The following is a 19,940-nucleotide window of genomic DNA, read 5'->3' as shown; positions in this document are numbered from 1 at the left end:
CCTTGATAGAAGCCCGAATTCTTCTCACTGTAGCATTCCAGCTGTTCTCTCTTTAGATCCTAGGCCAAATTCGGAGGTTTTCAGGATGATTTGAAAGTATCTAGGTAATTTGGTGGGGATGGGTGACTTGGGTCCCTACTCTTCCCCCATCGTGCCCCTCCCGGAAGTGTCAATAGTTTGATGTCATCAAGCCTTTAGGCATGTGGATGCCATTAGCATGATGCCTGGTACAGAAAATGTTGGTTAATCTGAAACTTGTAAAAACACATAGTAAACAAACTTAGCTATAGGCTTCACTGAAGACCTGGTTAAGAAACTAGATTTTGGAGCACCTGGGTGGCTCAGTGGTTGAGCGTCTGCCTTCAGCTCAGGTTGTGATGCTGGGGTCCTGGGAGGGAGGGGTCCTGGGATGGAGTCCTAGGTCCGGGCTCCCTGAATGGAGCCTGCTTCTCCCTCTGCCTGCGTCTCTGCTTCTCTTTCTGTGTTGCTCATGAATAAATAAATAAAATCTTAAAAAAAAAAAAAGCCCTGTAGATTTTAATATCATATTAGTAAACTTGGGATCATTTTTGAATTTTCAGTTTCCCTCAACTCTTTCATCTAATTAATGTGCAAGTCCTGCTAATACCAGCACTACATTACATTTTGAGTTAATCCACTTCTCTCTCTGCACCAGTAACTGTGTTCCAAGCCATTACTATCCCAAAGGTCTTCCCTCTTCCTCTGTAGTTTCTGCTCTATCTTCTGGCCCATGTTTCCCACATAACAGCTCCAGTCACCCTTTAAAAATGCTAAAACAAGTGCCAGTGACGACTCTACTTAAAAATCTGTCACTGCTTTTTCATGGTTTTTGTATTGTTATACAAATTCCCTAGCACATCAATAAGGCCTGGCAGGGTCTTCTCAGTCTAACTGGTGCCCTATTCCTTTTTTGCTCACCTCACTCACTCCCTGTTTCTAGGTTTCTCTCAGGTCCAAAAGCATACCTCACTCTTTCTCACTGTAAGAATGTTGAATGTCTCACTCCTTTTCCCACATTAGGGGAGTAATGTCACCTTTTCAGGGAGGACCTTCCCGACTGTCTAATCTGAAATCTAGCTTTTCCATGATTCTCTATTTTAATTCCTTGTTTGTGTCCTCAATAGCACATTACAAGTAAATTTTATATATTTTTGTGTGTTTCTTTGCTCATGGCCTGTCTTCTTCAAAGAATGTAGGCTTAAATGATGGCATACTTGTCTTGCTCACCATTGATTGTTAAGTGCCTGGCAAAAAGCAGGCATCATTACATATTTGTTAAATAGATGGAATGACTTTAAAACAAATACAGGAAAAAAAGTCTTACATTTAATTTTTAATTACTTCCTTGATCTTCAGTGGTTCCTAGTTCATTATGCAAGTGATTAATTTTAAACAAATCCTTTCAAGTTCATTATGTGAGAAAGTATTAAACATGACATTTTACTCTTTCAAGGAGTGCTCAGCATTGGAAACAAAATTAACATGCCAAGAGGATATTTCAATAGAACATTTTGTTGAAATTTGTATCACAGTAACCAACTGAGACTGCTTAGCCTAGTTAGTCGCCTCAATCTTTGTGTTACCTTGACTATAAACCAAATTTCAGGGCAACAAATGCTCAAAACCAAGAAAGCCAAAGTCCTTGGACTCAGAATCATCTTCTTCTTCTTCTTCTTCTTCTTCTTCTTCTTCTTCTTCTTCTTCTTCTTCTTCTTCTTCTTCTTCTTCTTCTTTTTAAAGATTTTATTTATTCATTAGAGAGAGAGAGAGAGTGCGTGAGCACAAGCAGGGGAAGCGGCAGAGAGGGAGAGAAAGGAAGAAGCAGACTCTCTGCTGAGCAGGGAGCCTTATTTGGTGCTCAATTCCAGGACCACAGGATCATGACTTGAGCTGAAGGCAGGTGCTTAACTGACTGAGCCACCAAGGGGCCCCTTGGACTCAGAATCTTAAGAAGTTGTGAATCTGAAGCCTGTGCTCTTCTGCATTTCAGGTGATTGTCCATTGAGATCCATTTTCTGAAAGCCAGCAAAAAGGCCCAAGACATAGTGTATTTATCAAAACTAGGTATCTAGTTCTAAAGTTCAGAACTTTAGAACTGAGTTATTAGATCAAGAAGGAAGCCCAAATAGCACAACAGGGGCCTGATATTTTTGTCTGCCATGTTGGAGATGTTTAAGTGATGGACTGAAGAACATGAATCAAGGACTAAGAGTAGGTAGTACTGTTGTATGAGAGGACAATTGGGATGCCACAGTCAAAAGTTAATGGTAGAATTTCAGAGATCAGGATGAAAGGTGAAAAAATATCTATTAAAATGTTTTACTTTAAGTATACCTGATGTATGGATATTTGAAGAATCTGGATGATTGAATGTATGTATTTTAAATCTGAATATTTAGATTTTGTATTAGTTTGCTGGGGCTGCTCTAACAAAGTACCACAAATCAGGTGGCTTTTAAACAACAGAAAATTATTGCCTCTGTTCTGGAGGCTAAATGTTTGGGATCAATGTGTCTACAGGCTTGATTTATTCTGAGGGCTTTGAGAGAAGAATCTGTTCCAAATCTTTCTCCTGGTCTTGTAGATGGCCGTCTTCTTTTATCTTCACATCATCTTCTCTCTGTATGTGTCATACTGGATTAGAGTATTAATAGGTATACTGATACCCTAATGACTTCATTTTAATGTAATTATCTCTGTAGAGACCCTGTCTCTCAAGTGAGCTCACATCTAAGGTGCTGGGGGTTAGGACTTCAACACAAATTTTGGAGAAGCACAATTCAACCCATAACAGACCTCTATAATTAATTATATGGTATTTTTAATATAGAAAATAAAAACATATGTCAAAAATATTTGCTTCGTGTGGCTATAAGCTACAAAACATATCAAAAAAAAAGTCTAAGAAATGATACCTGTAGAAATTAGCATGTGCTCTCTGTATACTACTGTATATAACCTAGAAGCAAACTTATAATAAAACTATTTTTTTAAATAAAGAAATTAGTATCACTCTCTAAATTGAAATTTGTCTTTGGCAGTTATTCAGCCTTAACTAGAGTATGTTAGAAACAACCTTTGATGTAGACATTTGGTATTAATGACATAACAATTGACACTAGAGGACAGATTTTTAGCAGACGGAGTTACATGTGCTAATGAAGCTTGGAGCTTACTGGAGGTTGATTTTAACGTTTCTCTTGCTTTCCCACTAATGAGATCTAAATGATAGGGCTGATAGACTTTTTTCTTTACCCATTATTTAAAAGCCAGATCACATTTTAATTTCACATTGAATTGCCTATAAAATATTAAATAAGATAAATGCAGCAAAATTATCCAACTTAGAAAATGTACTAATCTTTTTTTTTTTTTTTTTTTTTGGCTCTTAAATCATTAGCTTAGTTTTATAAAGAACCTCAGTAAAATCTATTTTCTCCTTCTTTGAAATGGTACTGTGTTTATTTGGCTAGAAAGAGGGCACTGCCTTCAATAGTTGTGGTCTCTTGGTGTGATAAGAAATAAACAAATCCTGTGTCATACATTGATCCCATCATCTTGTGTTTCATAACATTTTTTCTTATGACAAAATATAATGCTAATTTTTACCTTCAGGAAAAGGTTATTCTGCCATTTTTCAAGGCCATTAATGATGGAACTTGTGATGTGGTGTCCACACAACTGGCCTATTTGTTGATATCTTCTGTTTTTCCCATGCCCCCTCTTCCTGTTAATAAATACCCAGTGGTATTTTTTGCAGTGCTTGCTTGCTCATTCTGTCTGATGTACTCATTATTGCCAGTAAGGCCTCTTTTGACTGACAGCTGAGATGGAACAAGAGGGCTCTGATTCATATGCTTCAGTTGCTGTTGTAAATAGGTCCTAGTCTGACGGCTGAAGTGAACAGTGTAGTATTATGATGTGATTACCTGGAGCCACAAATCCAGATTCACCCAAATGAGTGAAATTGATTTTGATTTGCAGTCCAGCAAAGTAAGGCTCCAGAATGCCACCCATCCATCCACCCCTTGGACCCACCCCCATCTTTAGCTGTTATATTACTAGGATGGATTTTATTTAAATATAATTTTGTTGAATAATGGAGGCACTAGTCAAAACTCAAATTAGCCTTTTATCTGCAAAAGTAAATTCTTCTTCTTCTTCTTCTTTTGTTTTTTTTTTTACAAAAGTATGTTCTTAATGAATATTGCTATATTAAATATTTGTCATGACTCAGAAGTAGATTTGGTTTTGGCTCTTTAGAAGATACTACCCATTAAACACGTAGACACACATCCTCGTAGTTACTATCTCCTAATAGATAGTTTCCCATTCCCCATTCTCTGGGAATCATTTTTAGTCTTGAAAGTATTTTTGGAAAAAGACAAGGACTTAACTCTTGTGCGTGTGTAGGGCTGAGCAACCCATGCCCTCTCATTGCCATATTTATTTTGCTGCTGTTAAAAGGTATTGAGATCACTATACTAAACTTCTACATGTTTATTGGGATCTGTTAGGATAGTGGCTTTGGAATCTGGCTGCAAATGTAATATACATAACCTGGTTAATTTCTTGAAAAAAAAAATCTACAGAATCATAGGCCTCACTCCATAGCCACTTAATGACCATCTCCGAACAAGATGTTGTTAATACAAGTTTTTATAAAAATTTATGTGGCTTGAATGCAAAGTCAGATTTGGGAACTTTTGGGTTGATGGAGTGTCAATACCCATTTGGTACTGTGGATTCCTCTGACCTTTCCAAATAATCTATAGTTGAGCTGCCAGAAATCCGATATAACTCATGATCAATAGTGAGCTATTCATAAAGTAATTCTTTAGAAGTTTTACAGTGTAATTTATAATATAATTGTGAGCCATATATTTTTTATTTCATTATTAGATCTTCAAAATTTGGTGTGTCTTGCATTGAAACTACCTTTACAGAGAATTTTTATTTCCTAAATCCCATATTTCAACAAGCTTCTTTTTTCCTTAAAAACAACTGATTTTTAACATTGTTTAAAGTATCACTGGTGCTGAAAAGATTAAAAGTAGGATGAGATGAATAAAAATTGATTTTTAATGGTGTCAAATCATTCTCTTTTGAGTGGGTAAGTAAAAGTCTAATTATTGTTTAGAAAGTACATCATGCATCTTATTACCTCCAATGTATCATGTAACTAGAAATATATCACCTATTATTAGAGACAACAAGCTGAAATAGGATGCATATAAAGGGCACTTTAGCTGTCTGAGGAGGCAAGATCCATTGATTTGTGTGTTTCCAACAAACTCAACCCTTTGGTTTCACATCTCCTATAATGGTTCAGTACCATTTACTTTATAACTTTAATTCTCTGTTCTTCAACACAGCACTTGTTTTCAGAATTTATCTTTAGTGATCTATTTCCTAGGTTCAGCATATCTTGCTTTAGAAAATCAGGAATTTAAGAATTTATACTCATTTCTTAAATATGAACTTTGATTTCTGGCACTTCTAGAGGAAAAATTAATTATCAAAAGGTTAGAAATATCTGATTCAGAAGCTAGTGTTTATATGCGTTTATATGTATGTGGGAATGCATGAGTGTGTATATCAAGGGCTTATGTCCATTAGAATCTTGGTGTGGAAAATATACGGTATCAACTTTGGGCCTGTTTACCTTTGACTTGTTCTGAGTTTCTTAAAGTCGCCATTAGTTGAAATACACTTGAAGACCAGGGCTGAATGAGATGGCAGAGTAACACCATATTTTTTTTTTTCTCCAGGAACACAGTGTGATTCTATATACTGACTCTGGTTTGGGATTCTGATTTGTTATTTTGCATGATTTGCTCTTTGTATATCTCTATGAACTATTATTTTGTCTTTATGCACATCTTGCATGCCAGCCACTTATTTTGGCATTTCTTCTCCAGCCATGTACTAAGTGCTACCCACCCAAAGAGTGCAATATTCAGGAGAACTCTGGGTAATGTTTGGAATTTAGCTTGCCTGTCATGAATATTCATTTTAATATTTTACCAGTCCACTTCACAATTTTACCAATAAAAATCCATTGTTGCCCAAAAGGTTATATTTCTTGGTTATATAACTGGGGTGTCTACTTCCCTCTTTTCCAGCTTAGACACTTTAGTATGTTCAGTTAAACCATACAATATAGTATGACAGCTCACCACTGCCGCACACTAAGATGTCAGCAGGTAACTGGAGGAGAAATCTTTAATGGATAGTGAAAGGAGGGATGGAACATTTAGGTAGAGGTGGTTCCTGCTGTCACTCAACAGCCAGAGGGAAGGGCCAGTGACCCAGGGTGTGTGTCATTTCTAATCCTGTGAAGACTGAATACTCAGCTAACAATGTCCTGGTCAAGCACATCTCTTGAGCACTCTAAAAGTGTCCCCACTAACGATTTTTCTGCTAGCCTACTGGCCTAATGGGATATTTGAGAATTCTTTAGGGTCAAGAATGAAGTGAAAGGCTTTTGGATCCCATGCTTCTCTTCACAATCCTATTAAGTCTTTTCTGTGTTTCTAAATTTTTTCTTTATTTTAAATTTTATTGTCTTTATTTTTTCCATAATCATCTTCAGTAACCCATAAGAAATGCCTAATAACCTGTTAGAGCCCAAGCAGCAATAAAAAGTTAATTTATCTTTTCCTGGAGGGTAAGTAGGATTCGAGTTTTAGGAGATGCTAGATCTTGAGAGATATTTTCCTTGAGGAGGAGTAATATCCCTATTTGAGTGTTAGTCACTTGGCTTCCTACCTTAGTGTTAACAATGATAACAACAACAGCCAAAAGGAACAGAAAGAACTAAAACACAAAAACAAGCTAGATTGCATTTAAGAAAATAGAGTGAGTATTCTAAATTCTGTAGCATTCAAATGAAGGATACACAGAACAATGGAAAATTATCTGAATAGTCATTACAATACAATATCAATTACTAAAATAAGAAAATTATAACAATGAGACATAAGTGGCACTTGCATTTATTATACATCCACTAGTATCAGTCCTATTCAAATACCTTATTTAATTGTCTTTACTTCTCACAAATTAGTTATTTTTAGACCCATTTTAGAGATGAGCCCACCAAAGGCTTAGAGATGATAAATAACTTGGCCTAATGTCACACAGTTATTACCAAATGCTTTTAAAATTATCATGCTGTGAATGGCTTTTTTTTTCTGAATTATTTTTAATGCCCTTCCCATTACAGCACACTTAAAATGTTGTCGTACTGTTTGATTATGTAATAATAGACTTTTGCTTCACTCTCTACCTCTCTCTCTTATGTGCATACATATACATTTTAAAATATGATATGGAATATCATTTTATCATCAGAATGATATACCTGATGAACCACAAAGTGTGTCAGATATGTTGGTCTTATTCCTGCCCTATATTCCCTTTCTTCCTCCATATAGTAAGGAGTTCTATTCCACTTTTATTCCCCTAAACCAAGGCTTCTTGATCAAAGCCTTGGTTTAAAATTATTATCAAGTCCAAAATTATTAGCATTTTGGACTTGATAATTCTTTGTTGTGGAAGCTGTCCTGTGCAGGATGCTTAGAAGCATCCCTGATCTCTATCTCTGAGGTACCATTAGCACCAGCCACTGTCATCATCTTCAATGTCTCCATAATCATTGCCAGATATCCCTTGGGAAACAAAATTGTCTCCAACTGAGAAGGTTTCTTTTAAGCTTAATATGAAAGTAACTGAATAAAAGTGTAATCTCTCTGCTCAACTTCTTTCCTGTGTATTAGGGACTTTGAAGAATTAATTTTCTAGGCATTGTATTAGAACAAGTCAGGTTATGCTGTGGGAACACACAGTGGGAACATACAATGAGCCATTGGCTTTCCAGGGCAGCTGGCCTCCTGGGGTACCTTACCATTCTTAACTACTTTAGTCTTTTAGTGGCTCAATGTCCACATGTGTTTCCATGATCATTGTAGCAGGGCAAGACACAGAGCATGAAGCAGTGTCTATGGGGTCCTAAATATGTCCCTCCAGAAGGGACACATGTTACTTCAGCTTACTTTTTATGAACAAAAATAAATGAGAGGGCTAACTTTTAGGCAGAGAATTAGTTTAGTCCTCCATGCTTGAAGGAGGGTAACTGGGAACACTGGTAAGCATCAAATGATGTCTGCCATCATCACTTATGAACTGTTATCTGAATGCTTTATATTGAACCTAGTGAACGGTATGCCTGTTTATCTCTTGTTTTTTTTTTTCTTAATGTCCAATAAAATTTCATAAATCTTTCTGGTTAAATGTATTCCTAGACGTTTTATAATTTTGTTTTTATTTTTGAACGAGATTCACTTCTACCTCTCCATTTATATCTGGCTATTACTAGTACAGAGAAAAGCTGTTTGATTTCTGTACATTTCCCCTCATCTATATATCTTAATACTTTTAATACTTGGCATAGCTTTTGTAATTGAATCCTTTAGGGAGTGGTTTTGCCCTGAACTAGTAGCATCAGTATTGCCTGGGAACTTATTAGAAGTCCAAATTCTTGGACTCTTGACCCAGATCTACTGACTCAGAAACTTTGAGGATGAGGTCCAGTCTTTGGGATATCAGATATAGGAACACATTTGAAAAATTAGTGACAACGTCTTCTTTGTCCCCCCCACCCCCCCAGATAATTATATTTCTTCTTAGCTTGTAGGTTGTTGGTTTTTAGTTTCTGGTGTTTAAAAGTTCTCCTACTATTTGAAATTTTTATGTAGAGTTTTGAACAGGAATAATGGCTGATTTACTGATATAATCATTAGAGTTTTGCCTTTAACTTATTAGTATTTGAAATATCTTGATGAGTTTCCTAATGTTAAACCATATATACATTCAAGGAATAAATAAATAGTGGGTTTATTTTAATATGTTGCTAGATTTGGCTTGCTAATGCTTATTTCCTAGTATTTTAGTTAACCGGATTATTTGTTTCCCTAAAAATGATACCACCGGTATTTTTTCTTTCAATAACATTGTTATTATATCAATAATATTGTTGTATCATCTAATATTGTTAATGCAGCTTTTCCTGTGCCAGACTTAAAGGTTAATTGCGTTATATTACTACATGTTTTCTGCAGCTCCTCGGATCTCACACCATAACAATAACAATAATAATTGTTGCTTCTATATATTCTCATTAGAATTTTACCAAATATCTGGCTGGGTAGCTGCCCTCGTCAAGTGGAACATATAACCATCAAACTGAAGCATGAATTGGGAATCACAGCTGTAATGAATTTCCAGACTGAATGGGATATTGTACAGAATTCCTCAGGCTGTAACCGCTACCCAGAACCTATGACTCCAGACACCATGATTAAACTGTACAAGGAAGAAGGCTTGGTCTACATCTGGATGCCGACACCAGATATGAGCACTGAAGGTAAGCACCAAAAGAACCTTTCTGGCTTCTTGTTGAATGTGTTTCAGAGAAGTCCTTGCTGTCTGTTCTTCTCTCTGCCTATCTACCTACCAACCTACCTACCAACCTACCTACCAACCTACCTACCTACCTACCTACCTACCTACCTACCTACCACCTTTCTGTTTATAACTGAATGACTTAAATATGAATGATAGAAACGGAATCAATATAAGGCTTTAGGCTTAATATATTTAACCCATTTTGACACCTTGGCTAAGATTCTGTTTAACATGATTTGTTTACTAAACATGTATTTATTGTGTTTCTAATATATGTGTGGCATTATGCTGGCAGCTAGGAATACAGTGGTGAGGAAAAGCAAGCACAGCTCATGTCCCCATGGAGCTTATAGTCCTAAAGGAAGACATGCATTAATCAAATGCCTACAAATAGAAATTTTTAACTGTGATGAAATTTTTATTAGAAAGGTATTGCTATGAAGGCATGCACAGGCAAGTCAGAAGTAGGAAGAGCGTCAAGAAAGGTTTTCTTGGGTATGTTTGAGCTACATCTGAAGGGTAGGGGGTGAAGTGGGATGAAGGATCCCAGTAAGGGCACTCCCAGCTTGGGTAGTCTCCACTGCAGGAGAACGTAGAGTGTTACAGGACCTCAAAGAAGGCCAGTGTCGGTGTAGGTCAGGGAACGACCTGCACATTTGGACCACAGTAGGGATTTTAGACTCTACCTTAAAAGTAGTAAGAAGCAATGGAAAGGAGGGGAGGCTGGGATATGCCAAGATAACCTTCTTTACCTCCTTCAGAAGTGCAGTTGGCACTGAGGGCAGTGGATGGAAAGTGGACTCAGGGTGGATCTGGGGACACCAGTTAGGGGGTAAGAGTTTAAGTGAGAGCTAACAAGAGGTGACACAGCAGGGGACAAGGTAGCAATGGCAAGATTGTAGTTATAGCACAAGTACTGGCTGATCATGTCTTTGTGAAGAGGACTTATGCGTGCTGCTGGGGAAATGAGAGACAAATAAGGCATCATTTTGATCTGATGGCAAGAGGCAGAAAGAGACATTCCAAACTAATTACAGTATAGAGAACAATGTGATGTGATGAAGAAGTGTCGTGTTCCTGGTGGGTTATAGGGTAGGGGGAGGAAGCACAAGGAGGCTGTATCAATGTCATGGCATTTGAGGTGGGCATGGTTTTGACAGGTCAGTAGGGAAGGCGGAAGGGTTTGCCAGATGGAAGAAATACCATCTTAAAGTCCCAAGGCATGGGGTTTTACAGGAATGCTCTGTTTCAGCTTGATGGTAGAGGAGGGTGCTTGTGCGAAAGGATTGGAGGAGATATCTGAAGGTGAGAGAACGGAGTTACAACTACTAGTATCAACCAGGGTCAGCAGGGGGCAGCAGAGAGCTGTGGGAATGGCACAGGCTAGGGGAATTTGGTGAACTACAGTCCTGGGGGAAGGAAGGAAGGCAATGGTGCCTGCCCATCAGGAAACATCTCTACCATCAGTTCTCTTCCCCTCAAAGTACAAAATATATCAGACACTGCTAAGAAATTCCATGCCTTAACTCATTGAATTCTGACAGCAAGACTCCAGGCAGATGTAGTTCTCTCCATTTTGCAGAGGAAGGGATAGGTACAAAAATGTGAAGTAATGTGGTCAAGGTCATAGGAAAGAGTCACAGCCTGGATTTCACAGGCAGTCAGACTCAGAACATTACTACAGACTCTGTGCTATGACACCTCTCCTTGCATGCTCATATGGGCTCTTCATGAATATTCTACAGACCACTTTAATCCCTTCTAGTCATGATCACCTAGAGATAGAGTCATGAGTTGCTAGGGTGGTAGCTTATCTCTCCAGAGTCAACAGTCCAAGATGTGGGTGGGGACAGAAGACCTGGGAGCCTGGTGTTGACCACTTTGGCCCTTTATGAGTCTTAGGTGGTTTTCAAGCTGGACTGAATCATCACTGGGGAGGAGATACAAATTTTGTTCCTGGAGGAAGAGATAGTTTGTTTACTCCTCTTGATAGTGTTGATCCAAAGAAACTTGATTTAGCTCTGCTTGTTTTCAAGGAAAAAAGATAACTTTACTTGCATGGAAGATCATTGGTTGAATCTAGGCCCACTGTAGTTGTGCTAAAATCTTTTTGGGGTCACACAGTCACCAGGTCCCATTGTAGCCATACAATGGAGCACCTTCCATACTGAGGCAGTTTGGCAGCACCCCTGACAGCAGAATGGGAGCTCCCGAGTGGCTGTGTGACATCAAGCAGGCTAGTTACTGCATTTGGAAAATGGGGTAATAATTTCTGCATAACAGGATCATAACAATAGAGTAAGATGATTGATATGAAAGCACTTTGTTTCTCTGGTTTCAAAACAGAGAAGATTGTTAGGATCACGTGCCTGTAGCTTCTAGAGGGCATTCTTATTTTTGCTTCTTTACTTCTGATTTTATAGCATGTTGCCTGATGGAGTAAAATGTGAGATGAAGCTTAAAGTAGCTGAACTGCTAACTGTGGCATGCATCCCACTCCAGCTTTCCACTGACTGCCCAAGGACCCCATGACCAATAGATATTTGCTCCATAGTTTGGGGTATGCAGAAGCCTGAGGGAAAACTCTATCCCCAAAGGCATGGTGCAGTTGTGGTAATATCTTTTTGGGGTCACAGGGTCACCAGGTCCCATCTCAGCCAGCCACAGCAGTGGGGCACCTTCCACACTGAGGCAGTTTGGGAACATACCTGACAGCAGAATGAAAGTTCCCACTAAAAAAGGCCAAACTCTGGGGCACCCTCGTGGCTCAGTCAGTTAAGTGTCTGCCTTCAGCTCAGGTCATGATCCCAGGGTCCTGGGATTGAGCCCCAAGTCAGGGTGTCTGCTCAGGGTGGGGGGAGTCTGCTTTTCCCTCTCCCTACTTATGTGCATGCATTCTCTCTCTCTCTCTCTCTCTCTAACAAGCAAACAAATAAATAAGATATTAAAAAAAGAGAAAAGACCAAACTCTAAGACTAAATGAAAGTTCTCTGGTTCTGCATGACCAGGGTAGTCACCAAAGGGTTAATGACCATTCCTGAGTTGCAGGGGAAGTTTTGACCAATAGATTAATCTGTGTGGCTGACAATATTAGCACAATGAGCATATAGATTAATTCAGCTGACTATTTTTGGAACTCCAGAGAAAAATCCATCTGGAAATGTTTTGAGCTGTAGCATAATGCTGTCAGATAAAGTCTGAGAAAGAAGACAGTTTGTTAGGCCTGACTGTCACCACTAGTTGTCACAGACCTGTTACAATCAATTGTACTATCGATCCCTTACTCTTGTACATTTTGTCATATGCAGAGGAATTAGGTTATTTTCTTTCCTTTTTTTAAAAAAATTTTGGTTTGTATTTTTCACCTGAGACATGCAAAGCTCCCAAATCTAGCCCTTACCTGAAAAAAAAAAACAAAAAACAACAAACAAACAAAACAGATCTGTTCATTAAAATTCAGTTTTCCTTCAGAGGAAGTACTCAGATTGTGTTTTGACCTCTGTCAGGGCACTGCTGGTGATAACAAATGGTCTGCCCTAGCCTCCCAAGTGAGGGCATATGCTTCCCAGAGTCCTTGGCTACCCCTGTGTCATCACACTCTGAGTTCTCTCTGATTCAACAAGCTGCGTGCAGCTCTGCTGTGATGTGGACGCTGACCTTCCAAGCACCTGGGCTTGAGCCTTGCTGCCACCACATAGATATGTGATCTTGAGCAGGTTAGTTCCTGCATTTGGAGTATGGGGTAGTCATTTCTGCCTTACAGGATCACAATAGAGTAAGATGATTGATATGTAAGGGCTTTGAAAATTACAAAGTCGGGGCTTTATTTTTGGTCCTAAGTTCTTAAGTTTCTTACTGAAGGACCTGCTAGATAATATGGGCCTTTTCTGTATTACATTGCAAAGTTGGAAAAGGAGATACACTCAAATAAAAAATATATATTCAGCCATGAACCTGCCTAGAGTAAAAAAGGAAGGGTGTGTGTGTGTGTGTGTGTGTGTGTGTGTGTATGTATGTGTGTGTGTGTATGTTGGAAAGGCTGAAAGTTTGGTCCAGAAATAATTTCTTTCAAGGTCAACCTTAGGTACAGGGCATCTTGTCACTCCTCTCCCTGATTTCAGGTTCTAATGCCACAGGTTGCCCTAACATGTCCTTCTCCCCCTTCTTACAACCTTTGTTTGCTCAATGCATGCTTTCCAGAAGCTTTTGATCATTCCAGAGTTGGGTTAGCCTAGAGGAAGTGTGGGCTGCAAGTTAGATTAGAGGGGTCTAGTAGTGTCTCAGATCTAATCAGTATTACTGGATTTTGTTTCATTTTATTTTTCATTCATGCACTTAATAATGCTTATTGAGCATCTACTGAGAGCCAAGGCCTGTTTTAAATTCCAAAGTAAGGATCACAGACACTGAAAATGTTCTGTTAGACTTGCACAGGTTTTAAAGTTTTCAATTTAGTTGCCAACAGTTAAAATTTGGACTATTTTATATAAAAATTCTGAATTTCTGTCTTGCCTTTAGGTATTATGATTTTTATGAATGGAAACTTTTTATCTAATTAAATTATCTATGGAGCCTAAATACATGGAACATAAAAAATTAGAGGGTCTTGTTGACACTGGCTTTATTGTGCCAGCTCTGATTCTGGGCACCCTATTTTTTATTCCTTGGTGGGTTATGTATTAGCTAACTCATGATCCCTAGAATGGGTTTTCTAGCAGAGGTACAAGGCCCATTGGGCACAGAGAGAGCCCCCTGTAGAGTAGGGCAGAGGCTAACTCACAAGGAAGATGTTGCTTTCACCTGGGTTAAAAGCAACAGTGTGACTAGGTTGGGGGGCAGGGTGTGGTGGAGATTGATGAAGAATTCAGATTGACAGAATGGGGCCAGCATGCAGGATAGAAAAGGGCAGTAGTACAGTGGTTAAGACCAGAGGCTTTGGAGTTGTGCTGGCTGGGTTTGAATGGCCACTGGGGAATAACCCTGGGCAAATCTCCTTGCCTCAGTTCTCTCAAAAATAAACTGAGGATAATAATAGTATTGACCTCATAGTTGTTAAAAGGTGATTACGAATGAACTATTGCATGTACAGTGCTTAGAACAGCACTTGGTGGGTAGAAAGGACTCAGTCATCAATCAAAGCTGAGTGATGTATAGTCCCTAGACGTCAAAATAAGCAAGAGCTCCAGTTGAGGCCAGGCTGAAACAGGTAGGCATCCTGGACCATGTCTTTTTGTCTGATGCTCTTTTCTATTATTTATTTATTCTTTATGTTATTTAAATGTTTGTTTGATGGTTCTTAAGTGGGGTGGCTAAGTGATTCTAGGAGAAGACCACTGTGAGGTGAAACCTATGTTTAAGCTGGGAGCTTTCTGGAGTTTCCTGGTGGCAGCTGTCATTTATGCATGGATTGCATGTATGAGGTCATAGAATTCCAAGCTCACACACATCCCTTTTCAACTTCTAAACCATGTACATGCCTCTTAAAGAATCTTTTTCAGATAAGGAAAGGGAGAGATACTGCATCATTTGGGCTATTTGATGGAGACCCTTCCTCATGGAATCTCTGGCCAGAGAGCAGGTGGGGGAAGGGATCCCAATGGGTCCATGTGAACCCTGGTTTGGGCAAGTCGGTGACACTGATGCCGCTGAACACCAGGGGCTGGGACTCTGATTCTAGAAGCTCCTAATGCGTATGGCCTCTGTGGTCTATTTGTATGCTGGGCATTTAATGAAAATCCATGTTAAAAATACTTCTCAGGGATGGAAAGTACAGCATTGGGAATAGAGTCAATAATCTTGTAATAACGTTATATGGTGATGGATGGTGATTACACTTTCTGTGCTGAGCATGGCATACAGTATAGAATTGTCTAGTCCCTATGTAGTACACCTGAAACTAACACTGGATGTCAACTATATTTCAATGAATTTTTTTTTTCCTGCTCCCCCCCTGGAGATGTATATGGTAGTTGGAGAGGCAACTGTAACAGGGAGCTTGTTCAGTGATGTGGGCCATGGCGGGAAGAACCAGTTCCCAGTTTGATCAGTGATCATTCCTTTTCAAGCCAATGTTATGGGAACTCTACCTCTAACACCCCTTCAGCAGAGCAAAAGCCTTGCACATGGGCAGGCCTCACCCTTACTGGCAGGGTTGCTCAAACATACTTTGGAAGTTTGCTTCCTCCAATCTCCCAGCTCAAATGGTGGCATCAACTATACAGTATGCTCCTTGAGACACATAGTGAGATGTCTCTCTGGTACATAGGGCCTTTACACTTTGTTCCATCACTGGTGACATTTTACTGCCTCTAGAGGAGTGCCAGGAGCAACTGACTATGTGGCATGTCCATCTAGCTCTAACCTCAGAGTGTCCCTGCAACCTGGAAGGAAGTGCAAGTCAGTTATAGTTTATGGCTGAGTTTGGACTCTGCGAAATCATGTGGCACAGAGGAGCTGGCGTGTCTTCCTTTAGATATACTCAGAGACCAGTGAACATAGGGCGACAGGCAGTAGGGAGAGATGGAGCCTGAGGAATTGTGAGGTGTGCTCTGACTAGAGGCATCTCAGTTAAAAATGTCTCTGTACTGCTGCGTGGGACCTGTAGCATTAGGTCCCTTGGGAAGACAGATAAATAGAGCACTGGTAGCAAAATTAGAATATTATCTTGGCTTCCATGTAGGTTTTCTACTACTAACTCACAGCAGGCTGAGCCTGCAGCTAAGAGACCCATCCTGGATGGAGTGGTAACTGAGAGGGCCTTCAGACCATGATGAGGTCTTGCAACATCCATCCTTCTAAAGTGCTATGCCTGATTGCTGTATGTTGTGTTGGCCCCTTAGGGGATTTAAAAGAGGATATCCAAAGAGAGGAATCTAAATTTACTTGAATGGCTCTCATAACTTCCAGGTTCCATCCCACCATAGAATTCTAGGCCTTAGGATCTGCAGTGAAATCATTTGAGGGTTTTTTTCCCACCTTTCCCATCATCCAGTGGGATGGCAATGTGAAGTGCCATTGTGCCCCTTTGGGATTAAGAACAGAGTAACTAGCGAATGTCACAAAGTCACCGGCACATAATCCAGGACTCTGTACAGTTTTCTTCTTTCATCTCCTTTTGAAGTAATTTATATTGACCATTGTCCATACTCCCCACCAAAATCCACTGTCTTTGCTCTGAGAACCTGTGTGCAGAAGAAATCCCAGACATCTAAGAGTTTGAGACAGGCAGGCCGGAGCAGAGTGTTGAGTGTGTGGAAAGGAGAAGACATTTGATCACCTAATAATCAAAATAGTAGTCATGAAGTAAGAGCAACTATCATCACAGGGCCCATAAGTGTCTCAGTCAGTTAAACATCTGCCCTTTGGCTCAGGTCATGATCTCAGGGTCTAGGGATAGAGTCCAGTATCAGGCTCCCTGCTCAGCAGAGAGCCTGCTTGTCCCTTTCACTCTGCCTGTTGCTCTGCCTACTTGTGCTCTCTCTCTGTCAAATAAATACATAAAATCTTAAAAAAAATAACTATAATCACAATTGCCCAGAAAAGAAGAAATGGAATCATTCCAATACTCAGTCTATTGTGAGAGAATGAATGTGTGATTGGTTGTTGCATGTGTGTCACTTAATGTTTGCCATCCCATTGGCCAAATGAAAATTGGCATACATTGAGTAAATAAGATTGACTCCTTTCACCAGTGTGAACTAATTGTGTGTTTTGCATTGATCCGGAAGATCTGTTTGGATTTAAGAAAGTCCGGGTGAAATCCTCTAAATCTCTGCTCAATCTGTGCAAACCTTTCTGATGGATGAAAGAATCCATTCTTCCGACCATAGGCAACGGTTAACTTTCCTTTGAAAGGAGATTTGCGCTGATGCAGGAGTCACTCAAAGCAAAAGCAAAGGAAGGCTCAAAGCTGACCCATTGCCTCTGGAGTGCTCTTTCTACTTTATTCTTGCAGGCTTTGATATCGGCTCACCTTTTCCATTGAACCAAGGGGATGGAGCAAGCCCAATATCCCTGCCTCTCCCTGCAGGGCACCAATTTCACCAGGCACCGGAAGAGTTATTATTAGTGGTGATATTGGGGTGTCATTATTCATGTGTATGTGCTGTGCTTTCTCAATCCCAGGCCGAGTACAGATGCTGCCCCAAGCCGTCTGTCTCCTGCACGCGCTGCTCGAGAATGGACACACCGTGTACGTTCACTGCAACGCCGGGGTCGGCAGGTCCACCGCGGCCGTCTGTGGCTGGCTCCAGTATGTGATGGGCTGGAATCTGAGGAAGGTGCAGTACTTCCTCATGGCCAAAAGGCCAGCTGTGTACATTGATGAAGACGCACTGGCCCGGGCAGAAGAAGACTTTTTTCAGAAATTTGGGAAGGTTCGTTCTTCCGTATGCAGTGTGTAGGTGGCCTGTCTGCCTCCTTACCCTCCCAATTTCTTTAGGAACCCGATTTGCTTAGGTGATATTAGTAGAATGACCTAGAAACAATGATTCCACCAGAACTGAAAAGACTGCTCACTTGGCTTTTCCCACAGCCCATCCCCTTGAGTTTGGAGCTGGCTTTCTATTATGCTTTGGTTGGGGTGTATTTTTCTTTGAAATATTTTGCAGTGGAAGCTGTGACTGACTGACCCACGAGAAAAAGCCACAAGCAATTGGACTGTGCAGTGTTCTCGCATTGGATAGAAAAGCAATGTGTGCAGTTCCTGCTGCCTGTAGGCAGACCAGCCCTTGGCTTTACAGATGCTGCATTTTTGGGATTATGAATTAATGACTGCACCTTCTCATTGCATTGTAATGTGACACACAGAACAAAAGATGGGGGGATATGTAGATTTGATCACTTGCATACTGATGTACACACAAACACACATATGCACAGCTTTTCTGCTCAGCTGAATTGAAATGATAAAATGAGAGCTGATCAGTTGCCAAAGAAAGGAGTATGGATAGAAGCCTGAAGCTCCCATGACTTGAAAGTGATGGCTTTCTAGACTTTGTGTTGACATCCTGCTTCCTACTTATTCAAGTCAGTTCCTGTGCATCACCTTTTCTACCCACAACCCTGCGTGCCAACCACAGTAGAGTTATTGTCCCTTTCTTTGGTTTAATTGAGGCTCATTGAGGTTAGACAGCTTGCTCAAGGTCTCATGGCTAGTCAGGGACCAGCCAGTGTTTAAAATTCACGTTTATGTGACTCAGTGCTTTCAACACAACTTATGGTTTTTCCAGCATTATGTAGTGGATTCATAGTGTAGTGTTTCTCCCTCTTAGAGTAAGGTCAGTTTTTCTGCAGCACTTTCTATGGTGAGAAATGGAAGAGCATTCTGATTAGTTGCCAAGGAATTTAGGAAAGTAGTTATATTTTGTGCAACCTAATTTAAAACATGATGGACTGTGTCAACACCCAGGTGGTCTGAGACATAGCTCATGAGAGGGGCTGTCCTACTAGGAAAGCCCAAATCTGTAGATAATTGTTGCACAGCTTAGAAGCTATCCTGTTTCAGCCCTCAATTTAAAACAATACACAGTTACTGTGCCTCCAGAATATGTGGCTCACTATCCTAGGTTCCATAAGAAATATAGACATGAACAAGTCTTTGCCTTCAAAACGCTCACAGCCCAGAAACAGCCCAGGGTTCAATCAACCATACCGCAGGACTGAACTATGAATGCTATGCTAGAATAGAGGAAGGAGAAGTAGGTTTATTGGGTGCTTCATATGTGCCAGGCGCTTTACAATTTTAATTTAACCTTCACAGTACTCTATGAGGCTGTTTCATTACCTCCGATACCTAGAGAGAAAACCAAAGTTCAGAGAGTTCAGTCAACTGCCCAGCATCACATGGTGAAGAAATAGATGAAATGAGATACAAAGCTGGATTCGTCTAATTCAACACCTGTGCTTTTTCTATTAAACTGTAATACCTGCTTATTTTCCTGCTCCTTTTTTTCTTCCGTACTTGTTTATTGATAGATGTGAAAGGATCTAGATTAGGAAGTATGGGGGCTAAGGAGGACACAAGGTAAGTTGAACTCCAGAGGAGTTCAGAGGAGGCAGAGATATCTTCACTGTGGGAGTTGGGGGTGGCTTTTAATTTGTCAGGGAATGCTAAACAGCTCACATTTCTCCTGCAAGTTTACAAAGTTAAATTTATAAGCCAGGATGGAATATTATGAAATATAGCTCCCTTACTAAAAATAACTAAAGATAACAATTATATCCAAGTAACCCATTTATGGTTATACTGTGTTGTGTAGAACTTAATCTTAAAAATGGAATATTTCTAACGATTGTGTGTGTGTGTGTGTGAGAGAGAGAGAGAGAGAGAGAGAGAATTTCTTTAGTGCCTAAGAAGCTCAGCTATGTAAACTCTACTATAGAAAGACCTTTTTGGGTGGATTTTCCTTTTTCCTCTGATAGGCAAAATCAATTTAAGGCTATTAAAGAAT

The 19,940-nt window shown here is 39.8% G+C and overlaps 1 protein-coding gene across 1 annotated transcript in view; it reads left to right on the top strand.

Annotated features, from left to right (window-relative positions):
• The window catches only part of EPM2A (EPM2A glucan phosphatase, laforin), a 97,088-nt gene extending 77,666 nt beyond the window's left edge, over positions 1-19,422 (top strand). The window contains 3 exon segments of the mRNA XM_038526264.1: positions 9,207-9,448; positions 17,614-17,864; positions 19,250-19,422. Coding sequence (XP_038382192.1) covers positions 9,207-9,448; positions 17,614-17,864; positions 19,250-19,339 — 583 coding nt within the window. The 3' untranslated portion in view covers positions 19,340-19,422.
• Positions 19,423-19,940: the final 518 nt, after the last annotated feature.

Source organism: Canis lupus, chromosome 1 (assembly GCF_011100685.1).
Source record: "Canis lupus familiaris isolate Mischka breed German Shepherd chromosome 1, alternate assembly UU_Cfam_GSD_1.0, whole genome shotgun sequence".
NCBI lineage: Eukaryota > Metazoa > Chordata > Mammalia > Carnivora > Canidae > Canis > Canis lupus.
This window is presented reverse-complemented; position numbering and strand designations above follow the sequence as displayed.